The 16,070-nt window shown below is 32.1% G+C and overlaps 2 protein-coding genes and 1 long non-coding RNA gene across 3 annotated transcripts; 1 reads left to right on the forward strand and 2 right to left on the reverse strand.

Moving 5' to 3' along the window:
- The first annotated feature begins 830 nt into the window (after window positions 1-830).
- On the forward strand, window positions 831-2,314 carry LOC112762715 (uncharacterized). The gene is made up of 4 exons (XM_025808572.1): window positions 831-1,298; window positions 1,399-1,452; window positions 1,500-1,733; window positions 1,985-2,314. Exons 1-4 carry the CDS (start codon window positions 831-833, stop codon window positions 2,312-2,314), a joined length of 1,086 nt encoding a protein of 361 aa, XP_025664357.1.
- A 3,521-nt stretch (window positions 2,315-5,835) lies between these two features.
- On the reverse strand, window positions 5,836-7,477 carry LOC140181090 (uncharacterized). The gene is made up of 2 exons (XR_011875747.1): window positions 6,965-7,477; window positions 5,836-6,485 (listed from the first exon to the last, which is right to left on the reverse strand). It is a non-coding gene; the product is annotated as an uncharacterized lncRNA (long non-coding RNA).
- A 1,040-nt stretch (window positions 7,478-8,517) lies between these two features.
- Window positions 8,518-13,087, reverse strand: LOC112765006 (protein-tyrosine-phosphatase IBR5). Its single transcript, XM_025810862.3, has 5 exons — window positions 12,229-13,087; window positions 10,664-10,763; window positions 9,525-9,582; window positions 9,317-9,423; window positions 8,518-9,065 (listed from the first exon to the last, which is right to left on the reverse strand). Exons 1-5 carry the CDS (start codon window positions 12,463-12,465, stop codon window positions 8,749-8,751), a joined length of 819 nt encoding a protein of 272 aa, XP_025666647.1. The 5' UTR covers window positions 12,466-13,087; the 3' UTR covers window positions 8,518-8,748.
- Between the last annotated feature and the right edge of the window lie 2,983 nt (window positions 13,088-16,070).

A 16,070-nucleotide genomic window follows, 5' to 3' on the forward strand; every position in this document is an offset into this window, starting at 1 on the left:
GATGGTTGATGAAAGTGAGGGACAACAGCTGGTTGTGTATGGTGGAGAACATGTTGGTTTAAACCAATCTGAACCAGGTGCTGATAACTCTGGGGCAGAGAATAGGGAGAGTGATGATGATGTTAATCAAGAAGCTGATATGGGTAATTCCGGTGATAGTGACAGTGTTGATTTAGAGCATAAACCATCTGAAGAAGAGGACGACACTGAAGATGATTTACACTTTACCAACAGTGAAGATGAGCTTGATCCTGCTGTTAGTGGGTTTCAGGATGTTAACGTCATGAATGAAAAAATTAGGGCAGTGAAAAAGAAGGGTGTCGCAACTGACAACTTTGAAGATGAGGAGGGAGCAAGGAGTGATGAATTAGAAATCGACCACGAGGTTAGAACTGATGTGTCAGATTCAGACCACCAGGGACAGAGGTATCCAGTTCACAAGCATCAAAAAGACATGAGCCAATACAAGTGGGAAGTGGGCACAGTGTATGTATCTCGGGAAGAGTTCAAGGACACTGTGACTGCATATGCCGTGCAGACCGCTAGGGCAATCACATTTAGGAAGTGTGATCTGTAGAGGGTTAGGGCTGTTTGTACTGGAGAGTGTCCCTTTTGGCTGTATGCTGCAAAAATTCGAGAAGATGATACTTGGCAGCTTCGCAGCATGAATTTGACTCACACATGTACACAAGCACACAGGGTGGGGATTTTACACTTGAGATGGCTTGGCAAGGCATTTAAGAAGAAGGTTGAATCAAATCCCAAGGTGAAGATACGGGAGTTGGTGTCAAAGGCTAAAAAAAAAGTGGAACTTGACTGTCAATAAGTCAATGGCAACGAGGACCAAGCAGATTGCACTAGATGAAATTCAGGGAACCTTTCGAGAGCAGTATAAGAGGATATATCATTATGCACATGAGCTCCTGCGGGAAAATCCAGGGTCCTCTGTTCGCATACAAGTGCAAAGGTCCCCTGATCTTGATAATGCAGCACAAGCCTCATCCATGACCAATTACTGCATCTTCCAAAGGATCTACGTGTGCTTGAAAGCATGCAAGCAGAGCTTCCAGCATTGCAGGAGCTTCATTGGTCTAGACGACTATTTTTTGAAGACACCCCAGGGAGGACAACTGCTCACTGCCATTGGTTGGGATCCGAATGACCAAATGCTGCCCATTGCATATGCGGTTGTAGAGGCCGAGACCAAGGACTCATGGACTTGGTTCCTAAATCATCTTGCATCTGACATTGGGATTGAGAAGATGAGAAGAACCACATTCATGTCTGACCAGCAGAAAGTAAGCATGGTTCACCACATTTAACTTATGCACACTGACATTGTGATTTACTGCATTTCAAGTATCACTAACTGTATGCTCCTCGATTTACTGATTGCAGGGTTTGTTGCTAGCATACGAGGATGTTATACCAGGTGTGGAGAATCGATTCTGTGTGAGGCACTTATTCTAGGGTTACACTTGAAGCAACTCATGTGGAAGTGTGCTAAGGTGACTCACTGGAGGGACTGGGACAGGTACATGGTCGAACTGAAAGCTGTGAATCAGGAAGCTTTTAGGTATCTAGATGCTATCCCTCCTAGGTATTGGTCTAGATCTAGGTTCACCTATAATTCCAAAGTAGATACACTGGTTAACAATATGTCTGAAAGCTTTAATGTTGCCATAGTTGATGCTAGAGAGAAGCCTATAGTTACAATGTTAGAGGATATCAGGGTTAAACTATTGACTAGATGAGCAGAGAATAGGGATCTTGCTCAAAACTATTCAGGAACAATCTTACCTAGGATTAGAATCAAGTTGGAGAAGAGGTCTAGATCTGATGGAGAATGGCGGCCATATTGGTCTGCAGCTCAGAAATATGAGGTTGTTAATAGATTAGAGAAGTTTGCTGTTGACTTAGGATCTTATGAGTGCTCATGTAGAAGGTGGCAGTTGAGTGGAATACCTTGTGTCCATGCTATTAGTTGCATCAAGTTCAAAGGCTTGGCTTGGAATCTTATGTGGCCGACTGCTACAAGAGAGAAGCATACTTGAGGTGCTACGAGGCAGTCATACACCCATTGAACGAACCTGATCTGTGGGAGAGAACAGCACATCCTGATGTTATGCCGCCCCCATATAGAAGGCCTAGTCACAGGCGAGTCAAAAAAAGGAAAACAGTTGCTAAAGATGAAGAACAGAGTAGCCGCACTCACATGTCAAGGAAGGGGGAGAAACAAAGGTGCTCTATATGTGACTCAGTTGGACATAATAAAAATAGATGTCCTAAACCTATTGAGGATGAGATATGTTGATTAATTTTTCACTTTGCTTGCCTGAGATTTTTCCATAAGCCTTATGTTCATCTCTATTGACTGCAATTGTTTCATAGACCCAAAATTCCAAGAAAATAAGCAAAGGTAAGTAGAAGAAGGGAAGCAATAAATTACAGCCTCCAACTGCTAAGGGAGGAAAGAAGACTGCATCTACACAGCCCACTCCTAAACTTACTGTCAAGTGAAAAGCTGCTGCAGCAACACAGCCACCAACTTCAGTCTAGTCCAACTCTGCAACACAGCCAAAAAGGCCTAGAGGCAGGCCCAAGGAAACCACTAAGTCCAACTCTTCAGCCCAACATGATCCACAATTCAAGAGGATTGCCAGCCCAAAAAGCTCAGCACCTTCTACATCCTCATCACAGCCGACCACCAGAACTCTTCCAGCATCTCAGCCAACCATTGCCACAGCTTCAAGCTAACCCATTGGACACTTCTCTATCAACCTTTCTGGAGGACCTCATGTTTTTTCAAGAAAACTTAAGTTAATGGCAAAGTTGCCTCCAAAAAAATGGGGATTGCTTTAGAAAAATGAAAAAACTTAACATCAATTTGTCATATTTCTATACCATGCATGTTGGTTTATTTTGATTTAAGTTTGTGTTAAGGTTCTAGTTAAATCAGTGTGGACTTGTTAGCCACTTTTTGTTGCTTATATTTTGCCTATGTGCTACTGACTGTTGTACTGAATTATTGGCTTGGAGCAGCCAATCTTTTTGTTTTTTAGTTTATTTTGAGTTAAGTTTCTTTTAAGGTTCTGGTAATGAGAAACACTATGCTTATTATGTATTTTGACATTTATCATGTTAATGACACTGTTATGGTATTGTTCAATAATGGAACTCATGTATTTGCCAAGCAAAAATTTCACTCTCATTTCATTCACCAACCATGCTTACAAAATAGTCATTTATACATGTTGAAATAGATTCAACACAACAGATTCAGGAACCCCCCTAATAGATAAACCCTAGCCCAATTTACCTACAACAACAACAGCAGAATACACCTACACATGTTTCATACCAGGTTCAATGGAATTACACACGGTTGCGTTGCTTTAGAAAAATTCTGCAACAGCAAACATACAAACCCAACCCACCCAAAAAGTCCTAAAACAGCAACGACCTTCAACTTCCACTCTGCCGCTTTCGTTCTTGATTTCAGCATCGAAACCTTCTTCCTTATTCTAGCAATTTCTGAGTGTTCCACCTCTGTCTTTGGATCTGCCCAACGAAAGAAATTGCAGCCTTGTTGCACCTGCACATACTCACCGTGATCACTCTCCATTCCATCACCCAAATGACCCAATTCAGAGGAAAAGCAAAAAAACAAACCTCAAAGAAGACACAACCCCAAAACCTGTGACCTGGGTTCTCCTTGGTCCCCGAGATTCGCAACACCGGCTTCTCACCATGGGAACAAAGTAGCAGCCTACCGTGTGACGAAGATCTGCTTCGAGATGAGGTTGAGCTTTGTGCAGCCATGGCATTCTCCCTCCAGCAGGTCCTCGACAGTGAACTCTGCAACAGTGGCTTCCACGTTGCTACACTTTCTTCCTTTCAATTCAATGTATATTTATAAAGCTTTTTCCTTTTTTTTTTTATTATGTATGTGTGTATATATATATATATATTTATAATTGTTTTCTATGGTCATAATTGTCTTATAACAACAAAAGAGCATTTACGTCCGAAAAAATTATAAAGGTTAAATACGACTTTAAGGATGATTTTAAATAAAAAATTGCATCAGAAACGGTTTCGATTCTGACCCTCAACGTTAGAGACCAAAACAATACTTATCCCATATATATAAGTATATAACCAAGTAAAAAATATTTACCGATGACTCTAAAGAAAATATATATTAAACTCATTAGAATTGAAATTGAGTGATCTTCGCTCAATCTAAGATATTCATTTAAAAGTAAAAAATATTTTATATTTATAAATTATTTAAAAATTTTATTTTTGAAAGATATTAAACTTATAATAAAACACAGTAATGCTAGATAACTTTATTCAAGAGTCTGAATACACACTTCTGTTTAAGTAATAATACATAATTAAATATGATCATGTATAAAACATAAGAGTACTCATTGAATTGGTTAGTCGTGACAACACATACATATCTGATCAACAAAAATAATCAATAATCAAATCCCCATATTTGTAGCTACTAATAGTCAAAACCTTATACCAAATACATGGCGATGGATTATATTATTATTATTATTATTATTATTATTATTGTTATTATTATTATTATTATTATAAATAAATAAATAACATGACATTATTATTTTCCTTTTCCTAATTTTTAGTCGTTATTTTTTAATTATTACCTTAAGACTAGTTCCAAGTCAATATATAACAACCACATCAATCCCTAACCACAGAACCTTAATTTATCCAATAATAGCAAGGCAAGCACTAGCTTTAAAATTCCATGCAATCACTTGAATTGATCTCACACACACAACCTAGTAACTAAAAACAACAACAACAACAAGCAATGGCTACATACTCATCAAGAAGAGTCGTTGTTGTGTTTGGTGTTGGAATTCTTCTTGTTACCCTAATGTGCAACATGAAATGCAGCATGGCAAATAAGGATCATGAAGTAGGAGTGAATGTAAAGGTTCAGCATGGAGGGTGTCACCATGGCAAGAACTCAGAGAGAGGAGAGGAATGCACAAGTGAGGATGATCATCTTGGTTTGTATGCTGATGTTGATGACACTTTCAAGGCCAAGCACCATGTTAAGGTTACTCATACTCATAATCATAATCATAACAATCATCATGGCAAACATCATCAAAATGCTGAGCATGACTCACCACACAGTGGTAACAACAATGTCCATGTCTTGGGACATTGATCAACAACGGAATCATCATCATCTTTTCTTTTCTTTTATGTTGCTTTGAGTAATTAATTAATCATCAATTTGTCACATTTTTGTTTTTTTTTTTTTTCGTTAGTAATTTTGATGTGGTAAGAGTTATTTATATGTTTCTTTTTCTTGTTATTATTATGGAATTTGGATGAGATAAATTATTATGATATGAGTCATTTTCTTGGAGAATATATGCATGGGTGTTATTAGGGTTACAAATCTCGGAGTGGAATGTATTGTATTTCTATTTTCATTCTATATCCTTCTTACCATTTTTACTTTGTCTCAGAGTGATATCTCAAAATTCAAAAGAATATATAAAGATACTGATGAGTTAAAGGTGAAATAAATAAATATATATTTGGAACTTAATTTTTACCGTCAACTAATTATTTACTGTAATGTCAATAAAAATAATTAATTTTTCTATCTATTATTTAAGAAGTTGTCTAAATACATTGATACAATTAGATAAATATATAAAATCTTTTGTACTATTAATATATTAAAACTAAATTTATATTTATATTTTTTTATTAATTTTTTTGTTTATTTAAATGATTAAAAAATGTATATAAAAATAATAAAGATGATAACTAAAATATTAATATTATAGGGTAAATATTCTTTTCAATTTCTATTTTTTTTTTGTGAGACATAATGCACTTTACTTATCCTTAAACATCATTTAGGTCCTATCTACTAAGAAAAATGGATAAAACGACCCTGCAACCGAATGATAAATGGTTGCCAATGCCAAATGTTAGTCCTTTGATTGAAGGGACTAAAAATCTCTTCTTAATATCTTCCTCTTTTTCTGATCTTCTCCTTCATTTTCTTTCTCTTTTTTCAGAGACTTCATGAATGACTTTTTTCTTTTTTTCAAAATCATCATCAATAGCTACTCACAAATAAATAAACAAAAATTCTGAAAACCCACACAATCCAAAACCCACACCTTTATTCAGTACCACTCCTTTACTAATTACACCTCTCCTTCACAGCGACCACCATCGGTGTTAGAAGAAGTGTCTGTGACAGAGAAAAAGAAGTAACTAGCAAAAGAAGTATCAGAGAGGGAACAACAACAATGGTGAAGAATCACAAGTGGAATGTGCCCCACCCGCTTCGAGGCACGCATAGGGGTGAACGCGGATCCAATCGAATATAACCAAAATCTCGATTCGATCCACACAAAAATCATCGAATCGAATTGGATCAAATATCCGTAGGTTTTAGATCCAATCTGCACATTTATAAATCGGATCAGATATCAGATATCAGATATATTTGCAAAACATAAAAATATTTTTAAAAACTTATTTTTATTAAAAAAATAAATAAAATTCCTTTTTCTATTTTTTTTACCAAATATAAGAGACTCGGACCCGCAACCTCTTAATTGAGTATGGGGAGACTATGCCATTTGAGCTATAACTCATTGGCTCATTTTTCTATTCTTTTAAAACATGTTTACTTTTAAAATAATATTAAACATACTTTTCTTAAATAATAAAATAAAATAATATAAACATATATGATAATTATTAGTTAAAATAAAACATAAAAAGAATATTTACTTATTTATTTATTTATTTTTGCCGATTCGTGGATATGTGGATCGGATATACAGATACATACATAAAATTCGCAATTTGTTTCTATTAGTGTGCTGATCGGATTAGATTTATATCCATAATTTTCAGATCGAACTCGGATAAATACCGCAGATATGCGAATCGCCATGAAAACCCCTATTGAGGCACATGGCGTCTTCAAGGAGTTTGGCCAAGAGGCGCTCTCTCCTTCACATCAAACTTGTTGTTTTCTTTCCCCTCCCCTGTCATATCATTCTTCGTGCCGGCCATGGCCTTGTTTTTGGAGATTTACTTGATGGCGGTGTTGAGTCTGAGGTTGGTGGTGTCTACGACAGATGAGAGATTTGGATAGAAGACAATTTAAATTGAGTGTTTGTGGCAGTTTTTGGACTGATCCAATGAAAGTTGGTTTAGGGTGGTGGTGGTTTAGGTGAGAAGGAGAAGAGGTGAGGAAGAGGAAACTACGCTAGTAGTAATGAAGATGAAACTCGACAATGATGGTGATGGAGATAAAAATGCAAAAAGAAAGCTGAAGAAGAAGAGGAAGAAAACGGAAAAGAGGAGGAAGATGAAGAAGAGGAAGATAATAAGAGGGAGTTTTTAGTCCCTCCAATCAAAAGATCTGATACCTGATACAGACAACCGTTTATTATCCAGTTGTAGGGGTTGTTTTGTCTATTTTTTCAGTAGATAAAAATCTGAATAAAATTTAAGGATGATTAGAGAATACTGTCTCACAAAAAAAAGGTTAGGAACTGAAAATAATATTTACCCTAATATATGTTATGTTAAATTATTTTGTCAGACGTATATCAAATAACTTAATTATTTTTAACCATTATTTTTATGTAAATATATTTTAATTTGAATAATTATTTAAATATTTTTATCAATTTATATATCTCAATATTCTAATATTAAAAATTGCATGTTACAGCTATGAATGAGTAATGTAGCACAAAGAAAATTGAATGAATGTGCAACAGAAATCAGAAATTGATGATGAATGTGGCAGTAGTTAGTAGTTACAGTGACAAGTCACTGCACTTTACTGAATGCACCAAGGGTCAAAGGCCGGTGGTCACTACTAGTACTCACTCACTACCTATTTTATATAAAAAAATATATTTGTAGACCAAACTTTGGAAGGTTAAAGATAGTCATAATTTTTTTTGTTTTTATTTATATTTATTAATTATTATTAAAGTAATATATACTATTAAATATAATAAATATATAATTATAAATATTACATAGTAAAATTATAGATATTGAATTAGATTATTATTATTATTATTATTATTATTATTATTATTATAACAATAATATACGCACAGAGACACGAGAGTATTTAATTTACAATGGTTAATGTGTCTATCCTAATTAATTTTTTTGGTGTTCAAATCATGAAAATATTAGAGACACATTAGTGTTCTAATTATTATAGATCAATTGCATGCTACATAAATATCAGTGAACAATTCATGAGCAGATTTGATTCACAACATTACAATGAAAATTAATACAATTTTTTTTCACATCATTCTAAACCAATATAAAAAAAACTGACCCTCATCCATAGTTGAATTTTGCAAGAGAAATGCTAAACACTTGGATTTGGTTGTTTAAACTTGTATGCTTTCTATAGATGGTAATTGACAGCAATATTAAAAAACTGGATAATGTCAAAAGTGCAGATCTATTGGTGCACATTAGAGCAGTAAAACTACAATATGGTGTAAAAGTCAACACTACAAAGCAAGGTAATTGTAATTTGAAAAAAAAAAAACTATGAAAATATTTTAAATAAACAAAAGAAAAAATTAAAAGAAAAAAAAAACTTTGTATACTTTCACAAGTCATTGATGATTATTGAAACATGGTTGTGAACTTGTGATCATGATCAAGAAGTCAAGAACCATCCATTTGGATATCTGTGCCATTTGGATTTGGTGGATTTGCATTGAATGGGATTCCAGTCACAACCTTCTGTGTTTGGCCAGCTCCAAATGTGAACTCGGCCGGAGCTATATCTAAGGGTGGTCGGGCGAATATTGAAGTAGTTCCAGCAGCAGTGAAGGCAGGATGTGATGGAGCCGACTCACTGATCTTTGGGAAGCCAAAGTTGATCGGACCTGAAGCAGGAGAGAAACCAGCCAGAACAGAGCCGCCACCATCGATTGATCCAAACATCTTGTTCTCAAACTCCTGCAGTTGCTGGAAGACAACTACATTATGGAAGAAAGGATGCATGTCAGAATGATGATAATTGCACTATTACATATTGCCGGTGGTCGATTTGACCCTAGATTCATTCAGTAATTCATTTGACCCTTGATTCATTCAGTAATTCATAAGCTTGGTTGACCATTTACATGAAGGTTTCATGTTATTTCTCTTCATAAAAAAGAGCATTTTCTTCCATTGACTAACACTGTTGAAATATGAGACTTGTATTGGAAGAAAGATCAAAACATACCTTCTGTTAATTCCACAGATGGTCGCCGTTCCTTGACCCATTGATAACTTTGTGCGAGTCTCCATCCTTTTGACTTCATTAAGTATGCAATCACGATGGCTGGAGACCTGTCGTAGGATGTGATTCAGAAAATTACCATAAATATCAATGTTGTTACAGCATACTCAAAGGCAAGTATACAGTTATGAGGATTGCCGCAATATCTTACCTACTCTTTCCAGACATGCAATGAACCAGAACACGAGCCTTATCTTTCTCACATTGCTCTGCAAAAAAAGCAACCAGTTTTGGTTTTGTTGTACATGATCATTATTACAGATTTATTAAAACATGATAATGGAATGAATATTTAGGATAGAGCTACAAATAGTTGTCGCGTGATTATTAGTTTTCTTCATAGAAAAGAAATCCGCGACAGATGATCATAGAGAGAGAATACAAAATTTATGGTTCTTTTTTTATGACAAGCTTTGGTCTAACGGTGAAGCTGGTACCTTATTGCCTGCATATTATTGATTCAAAACCTGAAAACAACATCATTTGTATGTGGGCAAGACTACCTCTACCCTCTCCAGAACCCATCATGTGGCGTTCTTTAAAAAAAAAAAAAATTGTGTACAATTTTCCATCGACCATGCCAATATCCAAATAAACAGAGAACATCTATCTCTATCTATCACCCTGGTACATCACTCAGTATTGTGCTTGTTTGTTCGCAATTTGGACAACGGACTATTGGAAGGTAAGAAAACTATAATAAATCACTATGATACATTGCTTTGATTTTTTGTCAGACACCACCAGTAGAGAAACAGAAAAGTAGGCACACGTATGCCCATTGTGAACATGAGCAAAAGCAGATCATGAACCTCTCTAAAACAGGCATCCTGAAGGTAACATAAAATCCTTAATGAGACATTGCATTTAAGCTCTTATCATGGTTTTTGGTTTCTTTTTTTTTTTTGTGTTGTTCTTTTTTTTGTTTGGGGGGGGGGGGGGGGGGGTTAACATAAAATAGAAGTATCAAGACAGAAGAAAGCAATATATAACTAATGTTATCACATGCATTGAAACAAAGAAAGTTATAAATGAATCGCAAATTCGTCACTCTAGAATGCACACCTGGCTGAAGATAAGTAAATATCTGAGTCTCGTGGGTGCGAAAATAAATATATAAAAGAAATAAAGCATGCCGATACTAGCTGATATCCCAAAAGACAATAAACGTGCAATCATCATGTTTGATAAGTATTCATAAAAATGGTAAACCAACAAGAAGTTTAAAAAATGCACCTTGGAAACGAAATGATCAGGACTTTAAATTTCAACGGACAAGAAAGAACATACCTAAAAACTGAATTGCTTCTTCAAATGGCAAAGTTTTATCATCTGGTAGGCAGTGATAGGTAAATGAGTTCTTGTAGAGATTTTGACAAGAAGGAACAGTCTGCATGAGTAAAAAATTCAAAGGTAGAATAAAAAAATTAACTGCGGAAAATTTTGGATATATAAATCAACCTTATAAATCTTTTCTTTCTGGGAATGGATACAACAATCATCATGAGAAACAGAATTTACCAACAATCATCATGAGAAACAGAATTTACCATGATTAGTTAAAAACGATAATTATCACCATGTCTGCTATTACATTCTACTCATTCTGTGTTACTATTCAAAGAAAATAATTGTTTATTTTCTCTTGGTAGATCGTTAGAGAAAAAATTACAACTCCATTAACTCTTCAAATAAAAAACTTAACTCAAGCATTACCCCCATTTAATCTTAATGTCATTATTTTGATGTCCTCAAAGCTCAAACTTCTCAATCAAGAGAGCAAAGCAACAGTTATGTGTAACATATTTGGAGGTCCTTCAACCTTTCCTCCATTAAATTCAGTCACCCCCCCCCCCTCCCCCCATATATCCAATTAGAAGTTGGAACTAAAATTCCAATTTCATTACACCTAAGCAATTAATATTGACAGCTATTATAAAGAACAAAAAAACCACTTAAGTACCGTGTCGACAACACGAGTTAGAGGACACAACATAGATATTTAAGAGCTTTTGTTTGTTTAAAACTTTCAGTTTTCTTCAAACTCTTGACCACACGCACCAATGCATTTATCATGGCCGCGTCTAGGATTTGAAAATTTGGTATGTCCGTTGCGCATCCTATATTGATTAAACTACTTTTCTTAGTGCAATGTAACTAGACAAATTTCATGTGTTCCCCCTATTAGAGGACACAACATAGAGACAACTATTTAAAAGTTTTTGTTTGTTTAAAACTTTCAAGCACTTTTTAACAATGAGGTGAAGTGTTTTCTTCAAATTCTCGACCACGCGCGCCAATGCATTTATCATCGCCGCGCCTAGGATTTGAAAATTCGGTATGACTGTTGGGCATCCTATTTCCATTTAAGTAATTTTCTTAGTGCAATGTATCAAGACATATTTCATGAGTTCCCCCAGTCACCCGAAGAAAAACCTAACTTCCCAATTAGCCCAACCAATTCACATCTTCAGAACCCTAACTATACATCAACCAAGAATGAAATCATTAACTTGAAATCACCACCTTGCATTGGCCACTCAGAAATCCCAAAGTGTGTTTTTCGCAAACCTGTAACCTAAACTATGAAAGGTTCCACTCCTCCACTGCTGAAATCTCAAAAAACACAAACAACACATACACCACTTCACTAATCAAGAACATCAAACATGCATCACCATCACCATCACCATCATCATCATAATCATTCAATCCAAGGCATTACCATAGAAAGCATTCAAATAATATCAATGCCACAACAATGAGAACAATTAAAGGGAAAAAATTAACCTAATTTTCCAAACCCATCAATCACATAAAAAAAAGAGCAAGAGAACAAAACCCTCCTTTCTTACATTGAGGATACGAGAGATTCCTTGAGTCTTGAGAAGCTCAGAGCGCGATGCGTTGTCGTAGCTACCGAGGTACAGAAACTCCGGCAAGATCACCGACGGGAAGGCGCTAACTTGCACTGATGATTTCTCCGATCCAACGGGAATCCGGTGACCGCAAACCGAACACACTTCACCTTCTTCGTACTTGTGATAGTGCCCACACACTCCACAGGGGTTTTCCCTCTCCCTCTTCCTCATAATCACGGAAACTTAAACAAAACAGCTACTTCCCCCTTTTCGGATCGATAATCAGCAGAGTAACAAGGATGCTAGGTAACGAAAAGGGGGTTAAAACTTAAAAATCGGATTTTTAAATTGGAGACTGATTGAGAATTGTAAAAGGATGAAGACCCGGATCAACAAGAGAAAAAGAGAAGGTGGGTTGTCAAGGATTCAGGGTAAAGATTAGAGCTTTGGTGAAAATAAAGGGAAGAGAGAGAGAAGTGGTGATTATAAGTAAGGAAGGGATCAAAGGAAGTTTCTTTCTTTCCTTCTTTCCTTTTTTTCTCTTTTTTTTTTTTCTTTGTTTTTTTCTTTTAAGTTGATAAACACAGTGTTTTGTCAGAACCTATTTACAACTGGAATTTGGATTTTGATCAGTAAAAAATCTGTGTTGTAGAGTGAGAACTGAGAACTGAGAATTTGAGATAGGTTAATGTGTTTCACGCTTTCACTCACTCAAAGCGGTGAAATTATATCTGAATTTGTTAGCAGTGACTAAGGTGTGTGTGAATGTGAAAGTGGTTTCGATTAATTTTACATTGGTTGGATTTGGATATTGGGAGGTTCGAGATTCTAGGTTTTGGCACGTGACATGTGTAGGAGAGAAATCCAGGTTTCTTATTCTTATTGTCGTAGATCTCGTACAAACACACTTCACTAACACTCATCAGGAATATAATCAGAGGAATATACTTAAAAAGTTAAAATTGTAAATCATCATTTGCTAAAATTAATTTTATGTGAAATTTATAATTGAGAATTATTAATAATTTAATTAAATTTATTAAATTATTTAATAATTTTTAATTATTATAATACGTATTTAGAAATATTTTTTAGTTTATGTTTAGTTTATTTTATTGTTAAAATTTGTTAGAAGATTTGATTTAATTTTGATTTGTTTAGTAGTAAAATTTAAATTTAAATTAAATATGATCTAATCTAATAAAGATTAAATCTAATTTAAATTAAATTATTTTTAGAAATTTAAATTTAAATTAGATATCTAAAAAGATTTGACTTCTTTTTAGGTTGATCTATTAGGAATCTATTTAAAGATTCATTATTATTCTTTTTAAATTAATTTTTTATAAATAATTTTTTTTTTACTTTATTTGAGAAACTTAATTGTAAACAAACTTCTTTTAACTGTTGCATCAGAAAATTAAATTGAGATAGAAGAATTCTTTTTTTTTTTAACTTATTTTAGTTCTGTTCCATATCATATCCACTTCATATAAAGTTAATTGTACATGTATTTTTATTCTTTTTTTTCGTATAAAATTAATAGTTAAGAATCATTAGATAATAATTTAATCAAATTTATTAAATCATTTAGTGATATTTAACTATTAACTTTACATGAATATAACTGTACATCAATATTTACTTAAAAAATATTAGATAATTTAATATATTTAATTAAATTATTAATATAATATAGGTTTATATTTTAGTTATAATTTTTATAAACAAAAAATTCTATAGGAATAGATATTGATATGGAATGGTAAAACTTTTTTTTTTTTCGTCTTAATAGTTAAACTATTTGATCTGATATAAGTTGTTAGAATAGATTAATTTATTTAAAATTGTAATGTTAAATATTTATGCATTAAATTTTATCATTTTATAATTTATTTATGGTCAATGAGAAATTGCTTTTATAGTTTTTTAGGGTAAAGTATAATTTTAGTCTTTAAAATTTAGTAGTAATTTTAAAAATATTTCTAAAATTTATTTTGTTTCAATTTTATCTTAGAGATTTTCGATTTATATTAACTATACCTCTGGCTGCGGCTAATTTTTTAAAAAATTTAAAATTAATTCAACAACAATTTCATAAAAATAACTTTCAATACAAGTAAATTAAGTATAATTTTTATACATCATTTTTGTTAAATTGATCTTAAATTTTTTAAAAATTTAACTATCAAAAATATATTTGATGCAAATCAAAAATTAAAATAAAATAAAATAAAATAAAATTTAAGAATACTTTTAAATTTTTATTAAATTTTAAAGATAAAATATATACTTTATTTTTTTTAATAAAAACAGTTTTCATTTTTTTTTAACACTGTCATTTTTTTAACACTTAATTCTGAAATTGCTTTTATCTCATAGTGATTTGTCATGTGGATAAATGATAAATGAAAAACTTTCTCTTTTTTTTCGTTGTTTATCCTTATCTATATCTATTTTTATAATAGCCCAAGAAGAATACAATTTAAATCCGCAAGTAAATTCTTTCCGTGTAAAAGTAATTATTTACTATATACAAGGGCCATTAGTTAGTCTATTATTATAAATTATATATAAAGAAAAAAAATTTATTTTTATAAATTTATTTTGTTAATCTCATATTATTTATTATTTTATACATATTTAATATATAAAAGATAAATTATCCTTATCCATTAATATATTAATTTTTATATCGTATTTTAAAATAATTTTGTTTGACTAAATGTTTTTTCGTTTTCCCTTGTACATTAAATTACTTAGTATCAGTTATAACGTCTATTATATTAGTATCTTTTTATTTACATATTGGTTAAAAATATATTTTCATAACTTTTAAAATTATATTGTCAAGTATAATTTTTTATTATATATTTCTCAAATGAAAACAAAAGAAAACATAAGTAAAAAATTATTATATAATAAAAAATTATATTTAGTATTTAATGACATTAATTGAAAAGAAATGAAAAGATTGATTTCCCATTATGACTTACTACCAAAAATTATATTATTGCGTCCTAGAAATTTTTCTAAAAGGGTAATGTAGGGAGATTAATTTTCCATTATAAGTTATACTATTAAAATTTATATTATTTAATATTTATTTATTATAAAATACATTAAATAAAACTAAAAATAATAAATTTTAATAATTTTTTGTTAATATTCTTTTGTTATTAAATATTTTTATTTCTAAAAGTACTAAAAATTAAGTGTCATAATTCATAAAGAAAATATTGGATAATAAAAATGTTTGATAACTAAAAAGAATTAGTCAACAATAGTTAGAATTTGTTTTTTGTCTCTCTATAATAAGATAAACAACTAAGATAGCATTCAAAAATTCACATTGACAAAATAATCTTAAAAAATATGGACAATTAATAAAATTTTAAAAAATTTAAAAATAAAATAAAAATATTTAGATATTGAACATATATTTCAAAAAAAATATTTTAGAAATAATTTTTTGAGGATAATTTACATAATTAAATTGTTTGGCCTCTAAAATTACATTATTACAATTTTTTAAAATAGAAAATATAAATACATTTTTTTATATCTCTATAAAAACCACGCAGTAACGGTTTACAAAAACACGTAATCTACTACAGGCAGCCGCGAATTTTGTTAGTGGAGTGCAATACAAAAACCACTAGAAGCAGTAGTGATTTATGTGTATGGGAATACTAGCGTAAAGGTAGTAGTGGTTCACGTTGAGTAGGCATATATGTTAATATTATAAATTAATTTTTTTATAAAAAAATTTAAATTTTTAATATTATTTAAATGAAAAGGTATAGCTTTTTGAAAAATAAAATAAAAAATAAAAA

The sequence above is a fragment of the Arachis hypogaea genome, chromosome 17 (assembly GCF_003086295.3).
Source record: "Arachis hypogaea cultivar Tifrunner chromosome 17, arahy.Tifrunner.gnm2.J5K5, whole genome shotgun sequence".
NCBI lineage: Eukaryota > Viridiplantae > Streptophyta > Magnoliopsida > Fabales > Fabaceae > Arachis > Arachis hypogaea.

What these genes read in the sequence shown, in the direction of transcription:
- LOC112762715 (XM_025808572.1), top strand. Translation starts at nt 831, where the DNA reads ATGGCAACGAGGACCAAGCAGATTGCACTAGATGAAATTCAGGGAACC. An exon ending in TCATGTCTGACCAGCAGAAA is followed by an intron (nt 1,299 to 1,398) that starts GTAAGCATGGTT and finishes TACTGATTGCAG; the next exon opens with GGTTTGTTGCTAGCATACGA. An exon ending in GTGTGGAGAATCGATTCTGT is followed by an intron (nt 1,453 to 1,499) that starts GTGAGGCACTTA and finishes CTCATGTGGAAG; the next exon opens with TGTGCTAAGGTGACTCACTG.
- LOC112765006 (XM_025810862.3), bottom strand. Translation starts at nt 12,465, where the DNA reads ATGAGGAAGAGGGAGAGGGAAAACCCCTGTGGAGTGTGTGGGCACTAT. An exon ending in AGAAGCAATTCAGTTTTTAG is followed by an intron (nt 9,583 to 10,663) that starts GTATGTTCTTTC and finishes CTTTTTTTGCAG; the next exon opens with AGCAATGTGAGAAAGATAAG. An exon ending in TGCATGTCTGGAAAGAGTAG is followed by an intron (nt 9,424 to 9,524) that starts GTAAGATATTGC and finishes ATCCTACGACAG; the next exon opens with GTCTCCAGCCATCGTGATTG.